The sequence below is a fragment of the Neltuma alba genome, unplaced genomic scaffold (assembly GCF_004799145.2).
Source record: "Neltuma alba isolate B1F8T4 unplaced genomic scaffold, ASM479914v2 tig00011920_pilon, whole genome shotgun sequence".
NCBI lineage: Eukaryota > Viridiplantae > Streptophyta > Magnoliopsida > Fabales > Fabaceae > Neltuma > Neltuma alba.
This window is the reverse complement of record NW_021636512.1, coordinates 252557-268594: the sequence shown is the minus strand read 5'-3', so window position 1 is coordinate 268594 and position 16038 is coordinate 252557. Positions and strand designations below refer to the sequence as shown.

The following is a 16038-nucleotide window of genomic DNA, read 5'->3' as shown; positions in this document are numbered from 1 at the left end:
TTTGAATTTATGATCTTATAAGTTATAAACTGACTTCTTACCGACCAAATTAACCCATTCAAAACTATTTTGGCTATGTTTGGATTACAGTTGGAAACAACAAAAGCTCCTAGGAAAATGTAAAACTAAAGTTTGCAACTGAGTTGGATACAAATGGTTGTTTGGCTGGGGCTAAAATCCTAACTAACTTCTGGCCTTCAACCCCATTTGGACTCAAAGAAGAAAAATCCTGACTTTTCAAACTACAGTTTCAAACGGTGATTATTAAAAATGAGCATCCCAGATTTACCCTTATATTTTTCCTTATGCGTCATCTCCTTCGTTAGCATAATGAGCTTTTATTCAGACTAAACGAATTTTAATTTATATTCATGTTTGTCCATTATATATATTTAATTAATTATCTACAATGTCTTTTCAAATTTATCTACAATGTGTTTTTAAATTTTTCTCCGTAACAAATATTTTAATTTTATAATTTCACAAATAAACTATTTATATTTTATCATAACAATTTTACGTATTTTTTAAACTATTATCACATTAAAAATGTAAATTTCAAACACTACTATTCAATAAAGTCAATGCTATTTTCAGTCATTTTATAACTAAACAAACTTTTCTATTAATTATTCAAACAACTTTTAATTTTTTTAACTGATTTTTTATAAGTACCTATCTAAACATAAATTATATTACACAAATTGAGTTTTACTCTAATTTCAATTACAAAAATCAGTTAGAGTAGAAATCAGTCTAGCACCAATTCAAACACATTTTTTGCCTCTCGTGGCCGAGCAAACTGAATTGAAGTGGCTTGTGTTGTGCAAGCAGGTGAGGTGAAGTACTATGACCGCGCAAAGTACAAACTACAAAGTAAAGGTAAGAATTTTAACAAAAGAAACTTAAAATCAGTAACTTTTAAATTAGGTTTAATAACAACATTTTAATATATTTTGACAATACTAAATTTGTAAGTAGTAACATATTTTTATAAAAAAAATTATTTAAGATTTAGTAATTAAAAAAAAAATTTTTTGTGGGATTCTCACAGGTAAGAGTTGCAAGGAAGCCTCTTAAGCTAAAAATAAAAAATAAAATAAACTTAAAATAAAAAAGCTACTGAGGGACAGAGGTCCATGTAGCGTGTCTCCTAGGATTTGGAGTTTATTATAGCCATAGGTAACAATTTTGTCGGTGACATACAATTCCCCCTTCTTCCTTTTCCTTTTCTTTTATTTCTGATTTGTGCGTGTCATCGATAAATACTTACGGCCTGAAATAATAAATGAGATCGAATTTACAACGTTGTACTTATAAAAAATTTTGTGTCATCGGACTATAAAGTTATTTTATAACTCTTTCTTTACTTTATGGTCTGTCGTGTATCTGTGTGCAAGAAAGAGAAGTAATGTTTGAGGGAAGAGGTGGAAGCGGTGGAGCTTGTGAACAAGGACGTGCGGGTTTGGTTATTGCTCACTCGCAAGTGATAGTGATGGCCTCTCTCTTTTGAGGAATGCCAAGGGCCACTCTATCTCCCTCCACAGCTCCTCAAATAGCTCCCTCCCTCCCTCTCTTTCTGAAGTACCCCACATATATAACACTACTTTCAATTTTTAATATACCAATTAGATTTATCCTAAATATAAAACTTTGATCCACTTGTCTCTCAAATTTATAATATTTTAAAAAATATTCTTACTTCTATAAGGAGTTCCTACTAAAAAATAGTTCAAATACATATAATTACAAAGGACAGTTTAGAAAAATCAATATATATTTATTACAATTAAGTAACTTAATTAGTTTCTTTAATATTCTTAAATTAATTATTTAGTTCTTATATTTAGGATGATCTAAATATACTTCTGGCTGCCGAAGTGTGCAGGATCTAGCCAAAATTTGACAAATTTTAATTATTTTAAAAGTTATTTTTCTCAATTCTGGCGGGGTAAGGTGAAGGAGTATATGCAGAGTAATATTGGGCTGGGCCTAGAGGATGAGTGCTACGGTTTGAAATAGCAATTTTTATAAAAACAAGTCACAGGAATTTTCATTCTCACGACTTGTCATTATAAACTGTTAAGATTATTATTGAGATTTTTTGATAATTATTTCTCTTTTGTGAGGCTTGATTGTAATTTCTCCTTTTTATATTATCTCAGACCTACCTCCGGAGTCTACATCTATTGGGAAATATTATAACAATTATGAATTAAATTGATGAACTAAAGAGCAACTAATTTTCTAAACGAGATGAGTCTAGTAAAAAAAAAAGTTAATTTCATAATATAACAAATTAAGATTCAAATCTCACGATACCCACATTAAGAGCAACCAATTGATCGTTATGCCCCGGGTTTAAATTTTTTTTTTTTAAAAAAGGAAAAACAAAGTGAATTGGTTTGTGCGCCTCACTTTTCAATTTCATCTTTTTTTTTTCGCTAAAGCATAGGTATCTTTTTATTAAAGACAATCCTATTCGAGGTACTGTTGGCCACTAAATGTGGACACCTATTCAATTTTCATCCTTTATTCTCACTGTTGGGGTAACAGTTTCGGTTCATTAATACCTTGATTTTGTTTTTCTTTTATACTATGTACGCAACTAAATATAAAGGCTATATAAGTAGTTCACTTTAATCTTAAATACAAAAGTATCAATCCACTTCGCCTTTCAAATTTTACAATTTTTTGCTCAAAACATCCCTAGCGATTGAACGTATTAAAAGGGCTCTTAATCAAGGTAGTTTCAATATACATAATTAAAGAAGATAATTTAGAAAAATCAAGACATATTTGTTACAAATAACCAATTAATTAATTTTTTTAATATTTATAAATTAGTTATTTAACTTTTACATTAAAGGCCATAGTTGGTGTTTGATTTATACCTCACCGGCTTCTTGTGTTTTTATAATGATCAGCGAATAAGGAGTGGTCAACACTTTTTGTTGTATACCTCCTATTGCCCCATTCATGGGATGTGGCAACCAACTAAATGCCTTCTGATGCCATGGGAGGGAGAAAATATATTACTGTGGTACAGATCTCACTGCAGTAATGAATACTATGGTGCTCATTGCTGTAATGTGTAATGTGCACCAAAACTGATTCCTATTAGTCATGGATATTTTCTCTGTCTGGCAGCAGGGTAAACAATCAAAGGAAGTGTATTTTTCCTTGAAATTTCTCCCGTGGTTTTCTAGTTGTTAGCATCAGATCCCTTCATTAACCGTCAAGCTTTCATGCATTACCAGTAGTCCCCGCAGGAGCACCAACCATTGGAGAACTGGTGGAATCTACTGCTATCTCTAACAATTATGATTCTCCCAGTAACTTTAGATATGAACTTGATAGCAGAATGGCAATCAGCACAAACTCTTAAATTCTTCTTCACAATAATTGGCTTCCCAATTGGCATACTAACTAGCGAAAAAGCCACGGCAATTCTCTCACTGTGATGATGAAGATGCTTCTCTTTCAAAGCCTCGTCCATGTCAACTAGAACTAATTCTGTCTGAGGAACATATCCGGCATTCTTTATTTGATCAAGAAGACTGTCAAGCTTTTCATAAATTTCTTTCTTTTGAGGATGAGACCAGTCTTCGGCCCCAAATATATGGGTTTTGTTTTGGATATCAACCCAGCTATAACCTGGCAATTTCTTTATGTTTTCGTCTCTCATCATCTTCCTTAAACTTCTAACATCTTCCCATTGTCCTTCCTTGGCATAAATATTTGACAGCAAAACATGAGTTCCACTATTTTCAGGTTCAAGCTTCACCAGTTTTTCTGCTGCAATTTTACCTCTTTCCTTATCACCATGGATTTTGCAAGCCCCGAGTAAAGAACACCATCCAAAAGCATTTGGCTCAAACGGCATGTTATTTATAAAATCTTCAGCTTCTTTGAGCTTTCCAGCTCGACCAAGTAGATCAATAACACAACTATAATGCTCTTCTCTGGGCATAACCCCATAAATCTTGTCCATGGAATGAAAGAAGTTTAACCCCTCTTCTACCATTCCTGTATGACTGCATCCTATTAAAAGACTCACAAATGTTATTGCATTCGGTTTAATCCCTTTTTCGATCATCTGCTGAAAAGTTTCAATGGCATTTCTTCCTAAACCATGTTGTGCAAAAGCTCCCAACAATGAGTTCCATGCTATATTATTTGGGTTCTCGATCTCCTCAAACACTTGGGTGGAGTGATCAAACAACCCACATTTTCCATACATATCAACAAGAGTTGAAGCAACATAAGGATCTCTATCAAAGTTAGATTTCACAACTTGGCCATGAAGCTGGATTCCATGCTCTAATGCTGCTTGGTTAGCACAGGCGTTTACTAAGCTAGAGAAAGTAAATTCATTAGGTTCAATTCCTTGCCTCCGTAAGTCAACAAAAGTACTTAAAGCATTTTCGATTTGGCCCATCTCTACATATCCATCAATTAGAGCAGTATACGACACTATATTCCTGCACTGTGAATCAGTTTGGAAGATTTTTGAAGCACTTTCCATGTCTCGCGACTTTGAATACATGTCTATGAGAGCATTTACTAGAATAGTGTCCGATTCAAATCCCAACTTCACAATAGTTGAGTGGATGGACTTCCCAAGATCAGAAGACTTTAGTGATCTGCAAGCACTCAAAGTGCTACAAAGCACATGCTGATCAATCAAAATATCATCACCGGTCATCTTCTTATAAGAGATTAACGCTTCCTCACAATCTCCATTCTTTACATAGCCATCAATCAAAGAAGTCCACAATACCTGATCCTTGAAAGGCATCTCATTGAAAACATTACAGGCATCATACATCATCCCACACTTCGAGTACATGTCTGCCAAATTACTCCCCACAAATATTTCGTTGCTAAAACCACACTTCATAGCGAGACTATGCATCTGCGTCCCAAGCTCAATCGACTCAAGAGAGACGCAAGCTCGAAGAACACTTGAAAATGCAAATTGGGTCAGTGCTTTTCCAGCGTTCCTCATCAGACAAAAAGTACTCAGAGCCTCCCGAAACCTCGAATTCTGAGAAAATCCGGTAATCATTGCTGTCCAAGAAACCACGTTTCTTTGTGGCATTTTGTCGAACAGTTTGATGGCGTGGCCAAGTTCTCCGCATCTTGAGTACATGTTGATTAGGTGATTGGTAAGGAACGTGCACAGTGGATAAACACATCGTATAAGCTGAGCATGCAACTGTTTTCCTTTGTTTAACTCTCTCGTCTGTGCATAGCTTTGAATAATTTGAGCCACCGCTGTCGTGTCCTTCAGCTTGTTCCTCCCCAGAACAGCGTACAAACTATGACTGCTCATGAATTTGTTTCACCTGGACCATCAAGCCTGTAATATGTAATGGCATCTGAGAACAAGTGGTTACTCGCTGTTATTAACAAATATCCTGATGCATCTTTTAAATGGGGCAAAAAAGAAACGGGGAGAAGTTGGGCTGAACATTCGGTCAAGGTAGCACCTCCGTACCGCCATGGAGACTTCAGACGATAGTGAAGCTTCGGCTCTCGAGAGCTCGAGCTCGAGAGGCTGAGAGCCCAATCGTCTCTGGCTTTCTGCCGCGCATACTGGAGACGCCGAGACGGAAGACAGGGAGGGGGAGAGGAAAGTTTCACATTAGCGCTTCTATTTCTTATGTTAACGGGCTTCTTTGAAAATCGGGGAAAAAAAATAAAACAAGACGGTGATACTTGTAAAATCGTTAATCAAACCCATTACAAGATTCGGGCCCCAAAAAAAAAAACCCCATTACAAGATTTATGTAAGTTTTGACAACAATTGAATAATAAATGACAATAAATTTTTAAGAGAATATCTTTACAATTTTGCAATTTTTACTGTCTTTTTTCCCCTATTAATAAAGGAAAACCTATTCCCCTGTCTTTTCATATTATACATATACTCCTCCCGGTCCTTAATATAGGGTCCAGTTGTTGAGTTGACTTTGGTTCTAAATATAAGACTTATTTTTCATATTTATTAGTTTTCTCTAAATTACCCCTACGGATACTCTCTTAACCATAATCAAGTAGAAGAGAGAGAGAGAAGTATTAAGAAAGATAATTATAGTGTTTTAGAAAAAACGTGTCACATTTATTATAATTAATTAACTTACCTAACTTTCTTAATCTAATCAAATTAGTTAAATGAGTCTTATATTAAGGATCGGAGGAGTATATTATAATTTTCTTCTCAAGTATGTATTGATATATTTTCTAGTTTTGGTGTTTCTTCCTGTTAGCCCACTCCTATACTGTGTCAGATTCATTTAACAACTGAAGGCATTTTTTTAAAAAAAATAAATTTTCACAAATTCTCACGATGATGACTTGAAAATTAGCAATAGAGAAAATGCCAAATTTAGAGCATTTTGAATGAATTCTCTGTTAATCTGCACTATGAAATTTTTTTAAACTTATATGGCATTTGATTGATATTGATTAGTCATTAGTGATTTCATTTGAACTAGAATAAACCAATCATAACAAGAAATGCATCCATACTAGGTACATTTTTCGAGCGAAACATGTGATATACTTGTAATGTATATTTATAGCCAGACTCAAGTCACGACCCTGCAAATATTGTAGGGCCTGTATGCAAATTAAAATCATATGAAAAAGAAAAATTGGCTACAATGAAGCAATAGTGATTTTTGTTAAATTATACTCCTCCGGTCCTAAATGTAAGACCCTTATACTAGTGTGTATAAGGGTCTTATATTTAGAACCGGAGGAGTACATAATGATTGGTAGAGCCGGTAACGCCCGCACAGGCTGGTCCACAGCAGTGCCGGCCAAAAATGATACGGGCTGAAGTAGCCAAGCCGAGTTGGCAAGCTAGCCCGGTAGGCCGTCTAAATATTTTTTCTAAAAAAATATTATTATTATTTGTATAGGTTGAATTTAGTTTGAAATGTTAAAATTAGACTTGGAACCTTAAACCTGAGTAGTGAGTTGTAATAAAATAATGTAAAGATTAATTTATAATTTAAGAAGATATTTTAGAAAAACTAACATTTTTTCCAAATAATTAATTTAACTTGTTTCTTTTTCCAAAAGAAGTAGATCTTTTATGTGTATATATATAAAGTGCTTAATTACATATGCAATGATATGAATAAGGCAATGTCCATGTAGATTTTGAGGGTTAAAATCCTCCAACTATGTTATATAATATATTGAGAATTGTATGAAATTTTTTTTTTGAAAAAAAAGGCTAGCCCACCAACCCACAGGTTCACTTATGGCAGTGCGGCTGGCATTTTGCCAACTCAAGCCTGCCAAGGCCATGTGTTACCGGCTCTAATTGTTGATCTATTGAAAAAAAAAATTCATTTGGCCGCATGATATTATTCAAGGTTAGATTCAGAACCAGATAGAAGAGATTTCTTGTACTCTAATTTCCTTGCATTTGCCGTTGCCAACCACTATTTTAGCAACACAATATACTATTGCTCGCAATTGGACATTAATTTGAATGAATGACTGCTGTTTTTACCAGGCAAAGCCATTTAATAATTAATAATAAGAACCTTAATTATTTCATGAGCAACATGTCAAGATGTTGGGAGCTTCTTTCCTTCTAAGAATGACTTGAACAGAGTGAGAGCTCTTTTTGGCTGAAACAATGGCACTTCGTGCCCTGCTCCTCGTACTGCTGCAAAAGTTAGTCCATCATAGACCTCTGTCCATCCACCTACCTGTATAAACCCAAAAGTTAGTTCTAAAATTGAATTTATTGTATGGGTTTCAATCAACTTTCAATCAAGTTTGAGAAATATTATTATTACCTGTCCACCAGAGTACCATGGGCACCAACGAGCATTGATCTTGAGCTTGAGACTGTTAAGGGAAAATCTAGTGGCTGTCACTGGAACCACTGAATCTGTATCTCCACTGCAGTATTATAACAAAAGTATTAATTAGTAATGAGATTGAGATTTGAGATTAAATTATATCTCCGGAGTCAACCAAGGAAGACCACTTGGAACATATCAGCAATTCATATATTGCCATATTTTCAATATAGATTCTTAGACAGATTTGATCTGAAAAGAATAAATAGAGGAGCAAGCTAATTATGAACAAATATATTTTATAAAAATGCTGGATGTCAGTTTTGTTGAATAGTGAACCCAACACCCTCATGTTGTTTAAGGTTGAGTTGGTCTTGCATGTGTCAGCTTGTTTGACCGTTGCAAGACCAAGTGCAACTATAAAGTATATTTTTTTCATTAGTAATTGTAATTTTGTTCCAAGAATTTAGTACTTTATCTGTGTGGGTATTTTAACACATTCAAGTTTAACTATAAAGTATGTTTTTTTAGTTATTTTCTTAGTCCATAATATCCCTATAATTTTGTTCTTAGAATAACACTTCTTGTATCTATTCGATTACCCATACATTTAAAATCATTCAACACATGAATTCTAGATATTCTGTACAGAAGAAAACAAAATACAAACAACCCAGGCATCAAGATTTATAAAGGCATCAAAATACTTGGTAAAAACTGCATATTCCATATAATATATATAAAGTGTTTTGCAAGCATAAATGAGGTTCATCCATAACTTCATACTATGCTCTTATGAAAACTCTCCTAGGTATTACTTTACCCTAGTGCGTTTGAACTATACCTGAAAACCCAAATTCTCAAACCAGCTGCAATTAACTCTTTGTAAATGGGCAATACAGAAACTGCAGAGTCCTTCCAGTATTTTAAGAGCACATCACTGTTCCATCAACAAAAGATAAAATATTAAAATATTGATTTCAGAAAAGTCAGGGGAAAAAAAAAAAGAATATCATTATGAATAGAGCACAGTAAAAAAGCAGACCTGCATGCAGTCCATTTGTAAGGAATGCCTGTAACATTAGCATGCATTGCTTTTTGCACTTCAGGAAGATTATAGTATTTCTCTGCATAATTTTCAGTGCATGGGTCATACCCTGAGATCCTATGTAGTATTGTACTCTTGAGCCTCATGTACTGTACAGTACTGTTACTCCTGCATGTTGGGGTATAAATATTGTACTGATCAATGCGTCCAAATTCATGGTTAATTGCATAACGCACAGCATCATCACATATTTTAGATGTTTCCTCTGCCGTGAAATTGCAGTGTTTGAGGAGAGTTTTGTATGATTTATCAGATATCATACAATGGCTCCACCAATATGTCACAGTTCCAATTCCATCATAGTAGTTATCCGTCACAGCATTTCCCACCTGCATTTTTTTGGTTGCATTTAAAATACTAAAACAAAAGAACAAAGAAGTATAACAAAAGCTAGGTAAAAAGTATATTGTTTGGTAACAGAGCAAAGACAATCCCCTCTTTGGAGACTTCTAAAGGTACAGTTCTTCATATCAAAATGCAGTATTCAAGATTTTACTTCCTCAAAATTGAACTTGGATTGGTATGAAGAGATGTCATCCATGAATAAACCGACACCCCTTTGATCAGCTACCCGGAGGCCTAGAGTATATTATGGAAAGAAGAATTGACTTACAATGAAACCCTTGAGATTAATGATCTGGGGATTGGCTTTATTATAATGGTAAATTTTTTGAGCCAACTGGGGAACGTAGTGCCCTAGACAGAAGAAAAAGGAATAAACATGTTAGCTTCCATTTCCACGATAATCAGCTAAAATTTGCAGCATTAGTATGATAAGCTGGTAGTGTCGCTGCTCATTCACCTGCATAACTCTCTCCAGAGATGTAAAAGTCTCTGTACTTATATTGAGGGAATCTTGACATCCATCTGATTAGAAATATTAGAGCATCCTGAGCTGTGTTTCAAATTTGAGAATTCTCATATTAATTACTGGAAGTAAATACAAGGGCTTATGCATATTAATGAAAATGAATGGTGTGAATCCAATAAAATCTCAACATCAAACATGTACCTGTCCTTTCGTCCCCAGTAGTTTTGAGGTCAGAGCTTGTATTTGTGTAGGAGAAACCTACACCAGCAGGCGATTCAAGAAAGAGAATATTTGCTTCTGAAGAAAACAAACAAGAAACTCAACTCTTCAGAAAATTGTCATTCTTAAGGATGGGCTAACGGTTAAAAAGGAAAAAAAAAATTATCTTAATGATGACCGTTACCTCTGTTCCATGAATACTTGTTAAGATACAACGAAGTACCAGTTTTATTTATCCGGAATGGCCCAATTTCCTCTGATGCTCCATATGCTACTGATGAGCAACCCGGCCCTGAACCAGCAAAAAAATTATAGGTTTGGTTAATTTCGTACAAAATGTTAATTCGATTCTTGGATCATAGAAATAATAAAATGCTTCCATATGTTTTGAACACCGTTATGAACCTATGAGAGTGATAAGAACATACATATTTTACATGCAGAAGAGATCATGGGAAGCACATTTTAATTTATACGTCAGAGAAGCGATATCATTGCTGTGGTTGCAGAAATTCATGTCTCTGTATTAATATATAATGTAAAACCTCTAATAACAAATTGTTCAATTTATAAGTCATGAATAATATGACGTATTTCCTAAACTCCATGCAATACAAGACCCAGACAAGTGCTTGGGTAAAAATTAGAAATGCCTCAGCTACTGACAGGACAGAGCAGCCTGTTTATCTGCTTATGAGGCATATAATGATTTTAAGTTAAATAATCTACAATCATATATCAATATATTCCAAATAAAAATAATACAAAAGAATGTAAGTAGAACTTATTCATCCATTTAAAATTTCTTTTTGTTTTATTTCTTTGTAAATATATTATATAAATTTGTTCTTATTATAGTTAAGGAAGATACGGATTTGTAATGATTCTTCATTTCTGACCCGTTTAAAAAGGGGCCAAGAATTGCCAGTTAACAGCCAGCACTATTTTGTGAGGCTGGAGCTGTTTGCTTCTATGTTATTTGAATAAAAACAGCTAGATACGAAAGTTCAAAATTATTCACTGACCTAATTTGAGAAGGCCTACACTCTACATGACAGACCAAAGCAGAAATGCGAGCTAGCCTTGCTAAACTGTTAACATCTACCCCATTGGTTTGAATTGTCAATTTTACAAACAGGTAAAGGGCAAATTTTGCGACCTTGAATTTCACCAACCCATGAATTATTATTACCCTGACAGAGACGACGAACCAAAACAACTTGTTTGCTTCATAGTGGCTCCAATATAAAATTCAAACACTACTAGGACGTAATAAATTGAAACCTCAGAATATCTGGGTCACAGAATTTCGAGTTGCCCTTGCCCCACACAACCATGACGCAGAGAACCAAGCATGTCCACCACCACAAAGTCCGCAGCAACCACCACCACCCCTTTCTGGGCTCTGGGTACGCGTGCTTCGAAGAGAGGAAGAAAACACAGTCACACAGTGGGGAAAAGGAAAGAGAAAGAAAGCATCTTTGTGTAGGGACAAGAGGGGAAAAGGTGGTTGGCTTTGTTCCTGTTTGTTTTAAGCTGAGATGCAAAGCGAGAACAAAGAGAAAAGCGCGGAAAGAAGAGAGAAAAGGGGAAATTGGAGTCACTTGTTGGTTTTTGTTTGTTTTTGTAGGGCAATAGAGATTTGATCCAAAAGGAGGACCAGGACGCCAGGAATAGAAGGGAATAAAAAGCTGAAGGAAGATACAGACAGAGAAAGATCACGAGGACCCATGTGGGTATAATTTCTTTCTCCCTTTCTTTTTCTGATTCAATTCCAGGGAGCTCATAATAATGTACTGTTTGTATATTCAACAGCCAGTTGTCCTCTATTTCCATTTGTTTTCACACGTCTTCCTCAGAATCATAGAGACATAGACAGCGATAAAGCGTATCTTAGCAGGAAACAACGTGTATTTGCTTATGTGCGCGATGGGGGGGCCGACGCGTGCTAAGAGAAAGTCCAATAATATATTCTTGGTCAAAAGCAAGGCCAACCATCTATTTATGGAACATGATGCAAAAACTCGTTGTCTCGTTCGTTTTATTTTCAAAAGATAAGAAAAACAATTGAGATAAATATATTTATTCCTTAAATATAATATCCTTCCATATAATTAATTTCCTAAATGTCAAAGTTTGCAGATAGACTAATAGATCTCACATTAAAAATAAGAACAAGCGTATAAAATAGAAAGACCTATCAAAAATTACACAACTCTTTGTTTTATTTTTGTTAAAATATTAGAAGAAAATATGAGAAACGTTTGAATCTTTTACTTTCCTTCCCACCTAAGCTAGTTTAAGCTAATATTTCTGTTTTATATTAAAATCTAGGAAAATATCGTTTAAAAACAAAGAATAAATTATATATAGTATTTCTAAATATTTATTAAAAATATATAACTATCCTTTAATTTGGAAGAAAAATATTTATTGAACTTAAAAATAAATAAAATGTAAAATTTAAGGGAAAATTAAGAATTAACTCCTAATCATAATCAAAAGACATAAAGAAAGACAAGTATTCAGTCATTAATATTTAACATGTAACAACTATTCAGTTTAGAAAGTAATTAATATTATAAAAATTGTTTCCAAGCCCTCATTTTTACCGTTTCTTTTTAATTATAATCAATTTAAACACTTGCACACACAAACATATTTTTTTCTTAGCACAAAAATCTTTTTATTAGAAGTAATTCTGTTCGAAACACGGTCGAGTATTAAATATGAGTACTTCTCCTACCAGAGAATCGAATCTTAATTCATGACATTAACACTAAAGGGATGTTTGGGTAATAATAAAATCATAGTTACAGAAATGCTTTTACGGTATACGAAATAAATATATGGAGGAGTTTATCTCGATTTGCAGAAAAGTGTTTTTGAAAAGTGATAATGGGATGTTCCAATCACCCCTTAAGTCTAAACTAAAACCTCATTCAATTGGTAACTTAGGCATGACAGGTAGCCCAACCTGCTGCTAGCCTCACATAACAAGATTTCTCCCTAGGTGAACACAAAACATGAAAAAAGGTAAAACCAAAAACGTAGAGACAAGCTGTGGCAGCATCGGAGAAGGAGGAAAACGGAGGTCAGGTAGGAGAAGAAGAATAGGGAGTGTTAATGGGTGGGCTCAAAGTTCGGCAGATGCATGTAAACATAGGTCTCCCCCATAGCCAAACACAAGAAGGCGAATATATACAAAGAGTCAACAATAGTTGGTCACTTGTAATCCTATTCTTTTCAATCATATATCCTATTACATTATTTATTTTCTTAATTACTATTATCATTTATAACACCGTAGTACCCCATCCTCTTCCTCATAGCGTAGTTGTGACTCATCCCTATAACTAATTTCCCTGTTTTTTTTACTGCTCAATCATGAGTCATCACCATACAGAACCTATCTAGTTTACTGCTCAATAAACTCTTGTAATTAATTATATCTACTCACCTCTCTCTATCTTTTGTCTTGTGCACAGTAAAAACCAAAACGTTACCTCAACTTTTAATCACCAGTTATTCTCGGAAATTTGAAATCTTAAACTAAGCACAGCCAGATTCCCACATTCACATGATTTTTTAGTTCTTTTGTAATCGTATATGTATAGATTTCCACATATGATCGTTACAAGATAACCGAGAGAATCAGTTTCAAAAAAGTGACTACTTTCTCATCACATTATCGATTGATCATGAGTATATACTTCCATTTTCTTGGTGAGACTTCGAGAGAATAATACGATGAGTTAGGGAATGTTTAATTTAATTAATTACCTCCATTGAGCCAGAGAACGAGAGGCTTGGTGTGAGGGGAAGTGTAAGCCTCCGTTAACCAGTAGAACAGTGCTCGGCCATGCTCGTCGTTGACGGTGACGTAGCCGGAGAACTGAGAAAAAGGGACCGCCGGCTGTCCGGGGAGGGCGGAGATTCGATCGTCCTCTTGCTCTTTGGGAACACCGCTGTCGTGATAAGCAGCACCGGAGGAAGCAGAAACGGCGTACTGGCCCAGCAATAACAACAAGAAGAAGAAGAGACGCCGAACTTGGCTTTTCAATGCCATTAATGTCAGTGTTGAAAACCTAAGCTAACTAATGTTTAATATAAAAACAAAACACAGAGGGTGATAAAGTTAAGAGTAGTTTTCCGATCTGGGTTTCTCTCTCTGATGTGATATTGTGCCCAGAGAGAGAGAGAGAGAGAGAGAGAGAAGAAGTGAGATTAGAGGGAAGAGAGAGGGTGTGTGTGTGTATATAGAAGGCGGGGATTGAGGATGTTGATGCCTTAATTATACGTTACTCTCATAATACAAAGAGGGTGCTGAGTGCTGACTGGTATTTCTTCATTACTGTGCACAACTGCCTCCAAGTTGGCTTTTTTAATGTGGACCCCCCCTCTCTCTACCTCTATCTCCCTGTGAAGAGAGAGAGAGAGAGAGAGAGATGCATTGGTCCAACATGTGTTTATTCAAACTTCAGATTATACAATCCCATGACCGTCATAAATTCATTAAACTCCTGTATCTTATCTGTATGTCTTTTTTGAGTTATTATTTTTTATAGCATTAATTTTTTTTAAAACATTCAGCTTAATTATATCAAATATCATAATTATATAAAAATATTTTAAAAAATAAAATTTATGTGTATGAGCCCTAATTTCATTATTGTAATGCTCCTTGCAATCTTAACTATCAAATAAAATATACCCCTACGTTCGTATATACAAGCCATTTGGAAGAGAAAAGTTTGTTCTTAAATACTCTTTTAGTCTTATTTATAAGGTAGAGAAAGAAGACATTTTTAGTTCTATTTATAAGGCACTAAGAGAAAGTTTTTGCATAGATACACAATTTTACCCTTCATTTATTATTGTGTTAATTTTGTTTACATGAAATATAACATATATTAAATAGGAATAAAGTTAAAAAAATTTTAAATTTTAAATGAAAATTAATGAAGTTTAAAGTTTTTCTTAGTCTATGTGAAATATGTTGAAAGTGATTTATAAATAGGACTAAAGGAGTATAAGTTACTTGTAAGGTAATTAATGATCTTTTTTCAATTTTACTCTTATTCAACTCAACAAAGAAGATATGTAAGAGAAAATATACAAGATAATACCTCCGGTCCTAATCATAAGAGCCAGTTGACTAATTTGAGGAGATTAATGAAGTAAGTTGAGTTAGTTATTTGTCTTAAATAGGTGTTGTCTTTCCTAAAATATTCTTGCTAATCAAGTGTATTAACTAGAACTATTATTATTAGAATGGCTATTTTGGAAAAAAAAAAGTATAAATATGATAGACAAAATGGATTGGAGTCTTATATTTAAGACTAAAATAAAAGTTAAACAGTGTCTTATATTAAAAACTGGAGGTAGTATTTTTCAACACCTTTTTTTAATAAGGGCAAGTGTAAAATTTTTTATTACTTTAATGCATTTTTTAGTGTGTGAAAATCAAATACAAGTGATTTATATGTACCAACAGAATGCTACTGAAGAGCATCAAAAGTGTCGAGTGAAATTATCTCACAGCAAAACTTGAGAAACTCAAACTACAGTAATAAAAATTATGTTGGAAGAGCTAGTATCTATTTTTTTGGGTCAAACGGATAACTATGTAAGTTTTACAAACGTTCAAATTTAAGTTAGTAGGTAATATTAAAAATAAAATGTTTATTCAAAAAGGGCCAAGATTTATTCCAGTTTTTTCCCTATAGGTGTACATGTGATATGCATCAAAACAGCACTAACAATAGTGGGGAAACAATTGAGAATTTTTAATATATGTATATTAATGTCTTTCATGTATGTATGTATGTGTAAATATTCATAAATATTTTTTCTTGTCATGCAAGAAGCTTTGGATGGAGTCTAATGATAATGATGATAGTAATTGAACATTGCTAGCTTTTTAAAAAGAAATACTTGATATAATTATAGGCAGCCAGCTGTTGGGCGAACGTATATAATTTTGTTGGTTTGCTTGATGCATGGTTAAATTAAAGCTTTTTATAATAAGGCAATGAGGGCATTAATTTTGGAAGCATGCATGTGTT

At 34.0% G+C, this 16038-nt stretch overlaps 2 protein-coding genes across 2 annotated transcripts; both read right to left on the bottom strand.

The window, feature by feature from the left end:
* Positions 1-2966: 2966 nt before the first annotated feature.
* Positions 2967-14446, bottom strand: LOC114719536 (putative pentatricopeptide repeat-containing protein At1g68930). Its single transcript, XM_028905050.1, has 2 exons — positions 14434-14446; positions 2967-5209 (listed from the first exon to the last, which is right to left on the bottom strand). Exon 2 carries the CDS (start codon positions 5153-5155, stop codon positions 3254-3256), a length of 1902 nt encoding a protein of 633 aa, XP_028760883.1. The 5' UTR covers positions 5156-5209; positions 14434-14446; the 3' UTR covers positions 2967-3253.
* LOC114719537 (serine carboxypeptidase 24) lies at positions 7422-14102 on the bottom strand. The gene is made up of 9 exons (XM_028905051.1): positions 13754-14102; positions 10155-10262; positions 9953-10048; positions 9743-9835; positions 9554-9636; positions 8878-9269; positions 8677-8772; positions 7827-7932; positions 7422-7736 (listed from the first exon to the last, which is right to left on the bottom strand). Exons 1-9 carry the CDS (start codon positions 14037-14039, stop codon positions 7593-7595), a joined length of 1404 nt encoding a protein of 467 aa, XP_028760884.1. The 5' UTR covers positions 14040-14102; the 3' UTR covers positions 7422-7592.
* Positions 14447-16038: the final 1592 nt, after the last annotated feature.

Coding starts and splice junctions, on each gene's coding strand:
- LOC114719536 (XM_028905050.1), bottom strand. CDS start 5,155: ATGTACTCAAGATGCGGAGAACTTGGCCACGCCATCAAACTGTTCGAC.
- LOC114719537 (XM_028905051.1), bottom strand. CDS start 14,039: ATGGCATTGAAAAGCCAAGTTCGGCGTCTCTTCTTCTTCTTGTTGTTA. Junction 9,270..9,553: donor TTAATCTCAAGGGTTTCATT/GTAAGTCAATTC, acceptor AAAAAAATGCAG/GTGGGAAATGCTGTGACGGA. Junction 7,933..8,676: donor TTGAGAATTTGGGTTTTCAG/GTATAGTTCAAA, acceptor ATAATACTGCAG/TGGAGATACAGATTCAGTGG.